The sequence below is a fragment of the Triticum aestivum genome, chromosome 3D (assembly GCF_018294505.1).
Source record: "Triticum aestivum cultivar Chinese Spring chromosome 3D, IWGSC CS RefSeq v2.1, whole genome shotgun sequence".
NCBI lineage: Eukaryota > Viridiplantae > Streptophyta > Magnoliopsida > Poales > Poaceae > Triticum > Triticum aestivum.
The window spans coordinates 19,907,104-19,912,141 of NC_057802.1; the positions used below are offsets into that span (position 1 = coordinate 19,907,104).

The window sequence follows — 5,038 nt, forward strand, 5'->3', positions numbered from 1 at the left end:
TCGACATACTTATCCTATATAAATGAGGTCGAAGCCTTGCAGAATGAGAAGTTCTAGACACATGTCACGACCCAATGATCTAAGGCATTTCACCTACCGGGTGGGCATGGACCTAGGTAATGGTTGTTCCATTGTGTCTCGCTACCAAGTAAATCAGTGCGACTACCATATCACTACGAGGCACTGATGAAATTACTCACAATATATATAAAAGGTTGCAAAGTGTTGAGAGTACCCTCTCCTCAAATAACTAGTGGATTAGCTTTAGCACCTCTAATCGCAACCATTGATTGCCTTTAGTTTCTATGCAAAAAGCCGTAGAAAGCACATGAGCACATCTTGTGTGTGTTTGTGCGCGCGCGTATGTGTGGTGTTATTTGTGCAAAGTGTGTCTATGTGCTCTTTGTAATATAGAAAGTTGTACTAGTACATAAAGGTCCTAGCCTATGTTCGTTGGTTGTTGACTACCAAGAAAAGGTAGAATAGCAACAATGAGGAAGCATACCACCCAAAGAAAGACATGAAAAATATTAACCTGAGCTAACAAAGATTTAGAGTTGTGCAGTCATTACCAGCCAGAACCTGAGGTGAAGATATTGATACTCGTGTACCTTAAATACAGATCGTTTGGCATGCATGCATGCCGACATTAGATATCACTTGAGCATCTGGAACGACAACTAGCCATGCCAAAAAATGTTTGTCATTCGGCAAGTTTTCATACAGTAATCCTCCACATGTGTGTTACAAAATTACAAATCATAGAGAACCTTGTATTCTACAGACGAGACAAGCTCGGTAAGTTTTGAACATGAATTTTTGGTGGTGGCAATTGGAGGTTGAGTGTATGGACCTCTTAGCAGACCATCAGCAATGGCCTTGTATGACGTTTCTGTGGGATGCAAGCCATCCCAAGATGCATACTTTTGTGGGTTATCACACACCTTGTATTCTCCATGTCCACACTTTGTGGTTATTGACACACCATAAGGCCCTTCTACACCGCAGCAAGCCACCAAAGGATTCTTGATCCCTAAAAAGCAGTTACAGCAAATAAGAGCCGGGATTAGCATATGCATATCTTAGTAGGGAATGTTTTTCTTGCTACCTGCTAAGTTATTTCATGTGTAAACCATAAAGTTCTAGACTCACCAAACTGAGAAGGGGAAACAAAGATCTCCATAGCAGCACCATAGTAATCAGCATAGATGATCGACACACTAGGATGAAGTTTCCGTAACTTTTCCAGCTCATCCACAAGAAGTTTGTTGTGGTAGCGTGAGAACTCGTTCATCCAACGGATACAGCCTGTGTCTGACTCATAGTCCCCCGTGTCATCACTCTGGTACATCGTGAGGTACACCGGCAAGCACCCGATTGGGAGGTTGCCGGGAACTAATAGAGTTTTGGCTCCCAATCCAATCAGATCCTGCAAATTGCACTTAGTTATACTGCATTATTATGTAGTTACAAACTATTTCTGTAATTGGGATTTGACATAACAACAGTGGTAATGATAGCATAAGGAGCAACAAACCACAAATGACTCACGGTGATTATAGATGAAATTTTGGAAATAACACTCGGAGCGAACGAGCGAATCTTCTCAACAGGCACCAAAGAGGTAAGAGGAACGTTGTAGTCATTTCCCCCAATTTCTCCAACCAAGAAAAGAGATTTGTTCATCATGTCCACACAGTCTATTGAATAAACACGTTACTTTATCAATGTGGAAAGATAACATCTTAATTAGTTTAGAAAATGTATCAAAACACAACATTTTGATGGTAGTAAAGAAGTGAAAGGCTTACAACAATTTACATCCATTTATTTATGATCCTATTATAGAGAAAATGTGGAAGTACTATATCTCTCACTTCGAACATCAAAGTTGTCTCCTCTGGATAACAATAATGTTGTTGTGATTTATTATGGTAAAATAAATCAATTGTAAAGTGATTACCTTTTCTTATGAAATTTCTATAATCAAGCTACAACCTCACTACATTAGTTTAATTTGGAGACCAATATGGCGCAGCATACCTCGTGTGCCTATTTTCTTCTTTTTCTTCTAGTTGTTCGTCAAATTGACGCAACCGTTTCCCTGTATGGTTTTTTGGTTTTGTTTAGCCTTTTTTTCCTCTCTTTTTTCCAGTTTGTTTTCACTTTTTAATTCTCTAACTTGGTTTAAATCCTGAATTTTGAAATTTATGAACATTTATCTAAATCCATGAACATTTTCTTAAATTTGCGAACGTTTTCAAATCCATGAACTCTTTTTCAAATTAATGAATGATCAAATCCACGAACTCTTTTCATTTTTTCCAAACTTTTTTTAAAACCTGCAAACTTTTTTTAAATTCATGAAATGTTTTGTTGAAAATCGATGAACTATTTAAATTCATGATTTTTCTTTTGAAAATCTATGAACGATTTTCAATTTTCAAGAACTTCTTCAAATGTCATGAACTTTTTCAAAAATTTGAAATTTTGTGTAATTTGTATTTTTGTTTCAATTTTAGTGAGCTTTTAAAATTCACACACTATTTAGAATTGGTGAACTTTTTCCAGATTCGTGAAGTTTTTTCAATCCATGAACCTTTTTGAATTCATGAACTTTCTTCAAATTGATGGGTTTTTTTTCAATTCATGCACTTTAAAAAATTACTAAACTTTTTACAATTTGCGAACTATTTTAAACTCATGAACTTTTTTACTTTTAAAAAACCAGCAACAGGTTTTTTCAGTGAACAATACAACACAAAGAAGAAAACCAAGCAAAAAAGTGAAACAATTAAAAAAAGGCAAGCGATCTAGGGACGCGAACGAGGATGCGAGGCACACTGGGCTGCAGCCCATGAGGGGACGCGTAAGCGCTACAAACCTTACTTGGCGCTTAGGGCTCTAATTAGGAGGTCTCCTCGTGCATGGCCTGTGGTGGAACCAAATTTAGTTCCACATTGCTAGCGGAGAGGGAATTACACATTGCTAGCCGAGAGGGAGTTTCACATATATACAAATTTTCTTTTTTGTAATTTTTAATATATATATTTCCATAGCAGCACGCGGGGAGTTATCGAATTAAACAAGTTAGGCGCTTACTGCCCGACGCAGAAGAAACAAGTGTCGCGTTGCCTTCTCTCAATTTCAACTGTGAAAGCATCTTTGTTGTTGGCGCCTGCTGCCCAAAATGCTTGCGCCCACCGCCCACCCAAAGGTGATTATTCTCAGCGAGAAAAACGACTAACCGCTTGATGCATCTTTATGCGCCGATGCCAAACTTGAGACAGGGATTTGTCCCGCGTAAATGCCACTCCCTCCGTTTATAAATAAAAATAAAATGTTCTAACCTTTTTACGAATTGGGTGTATATAGACACGTCTCAGTAGTGTGTTTGTTCACTTATTTTAATCCCTACATAGTTCAAATTAAAATATCCAAATCATCTTATATCTGTGGATGGAGAGAGTAACTGATACTAGTACGTAGCACCAGCACACCACTCATAAAAGGATGCAACATTCCAGTCGCGTTAGATGAACTTGGGAAGTAGTTTTAGAGGAGGGCAAACCTAATGTAAGATACAATACTGTCAACCTGAGCTGGTATCCAAATTTTAAGTTTCTAGCGAAATGTATCATCGCCCCTGACTTGCCTTGAGAAATTAAGCTGACAAAAAATGTTGAAGTAAATTAACATACCGGCTACATCGGTGGGGCAAAGCAGGTGGAGCAGGTCACGGAACCACTTCATCTCCATATCGAGGTGGACCAAGTCGGCCCTAGCCGCGGTGAACCCGTGCTCCCACAAGACTTCCGGGCTCAGCGCCGTGGCGGCGCCCACGGCGAAGTTGGCTCCTCCGGCGAAGTCCTCCGAGCTCCGCCCGCTCCAGTACGGCCGCACGAACGGCAGTCCCAGCGCGTCCGCTGCGGCGTGGCGCACCCACACAGCAAAAAAACAGGTTCCAAAATTAGCACATACACTGTGCCGACAAAGTTGTCCTGTGGATAGATCGAATGCTTGTTCCATACCGATGAAGTCGACGACGATGCGGCCATTGGAGAAGCGGCCGGTGGCGCGGTGGAAGAAGGTCTCGCCGTAGGGCAGCCTGGGCCCGGTGTCGTTGCCGTAGACGTAGCGGTAGTTGCCCGTGTCCGCCAGCGAATCCCCGAAGCTGAACACCCGCGAGTAGCACGCCCGCGCTGGCTGCGCCGCCGCCAGCACCAGTAGCACCACCGCCAACATGGTGGCAGAGGAAGCCATGCTGCTTCTCTCTGTCTCTCTGTTTCTCGTGGGACATGTGCTCGAGATGAACGGATATAAAGAATCCACGGGGAGCGCGGGAGGGAAGCGACTGTCAGCTACTCCACCAAACGGTGGTGATTACGATCGCGTGCCGGCGTGCGATCGCTTTCATCCGACAAGTTGCAGGAAAGATGATGCCGCGGATAAGCAGAAAGACAAAAGCGTTTTCCTATATCCTTACTTATTTTATCGGCCGGGGCCGGATAAGAGTTGGAAACAAATAATGCAGATGGTAACCACGAGGTTGCATGTGCAAATAAAGATTGTACGACAATAATAAAGATTACATGAGGTCGCATCGTGAGTATATAATAAGTATATAGCAGCACTTCCACGGGAGGAGTCCACAATTGCTTTGCTTTTGACTGTTGCGTGTGTGTTTCGCCAAATGTGACGAATCAGCAGCTAGCTCTTGCAATTTTTTTGCAGAAGGACATGAAAACGGGGGAAGTGCTAGTTGGTCTTTCGCGACCACCGCGGCACTGTGGTCTTTGCGTCATGTCGTTTCCTCTCGAAGTGTTCGAGCGCACTGGACGCCGAGCTTGCAGCTTGCATGCATGGAGGGCGTGTCCCTTGCTCTGGAATGTGTGGGCCCGTCTTGCATGCGGATGGGACGTACCCATGCACGCAAGATTTTGGGGAGGGCTGGTTTGCGGTGAGCCTTTCCGAGCAGGCTGGCACGCCGATGGAAGATGTGGCCGAGGTTGTAACGCGTCCGGCCTCCACGTCGCCC

At 42.9% G+C, this 5,038-nt stretch overlaps 1 protein-coding gene across 1 annotated transcript; it reads right to left on the bottom strand.

The window, feature by feature from the left end:
- Positions 1-583: 583 nt before the first annotated feature.
- LOC123076975 (GDSL esterase/lipase At1g28600) lies at positions 584-4,300 on the bottom strand. The gene is made up of 5 exons (XM_044499150.1): positions 4,032-4,300; positions 3,702-3,926; positions 1,552-1,700; positions 1,153-1,429; positions 584-1,033 (listed from the first exon to the last, which is right to left on the bottom strand). Exons 1-5 carry the CDS (start codon positions 4,261-4,263, stop codon positions 753-755), a joined length of 1,164 nt encoding a protein of 387 aa, XP_044355085.1. The 5' UTR covers positions 4,264-4,300; the 3' UTR covers positions 584-752.
- Between the last annotated feature and the right edge of the window lie 738 nt (positions 4,301-5,038).

Bases quoted from the DNA above. Each gene is read 5' to 3' on its own strand.
- LOC123076975 (XM_044499150.1), bottom strand. From the start codon at position 4,263: ATGGCTTCCTCTGCCACCATGTTGGCGGTGGTGCTACTGGTGCTGGCG. The intron at 1,430-1,551 runs GTGAGTCATTTG...TGCAATTTGCAG, and splicing joins AAATTTCATCTATAATCACC to GATCTGATTGGATTGGGAGC. The intron at 1,034-1,152 runs GTGAGTCTAGAA...ACTGCTTTTTAG, and splicing joins TGTTTCCCCTTCTCAGTTTG to GGATCAAGAATCCTTTGGTG.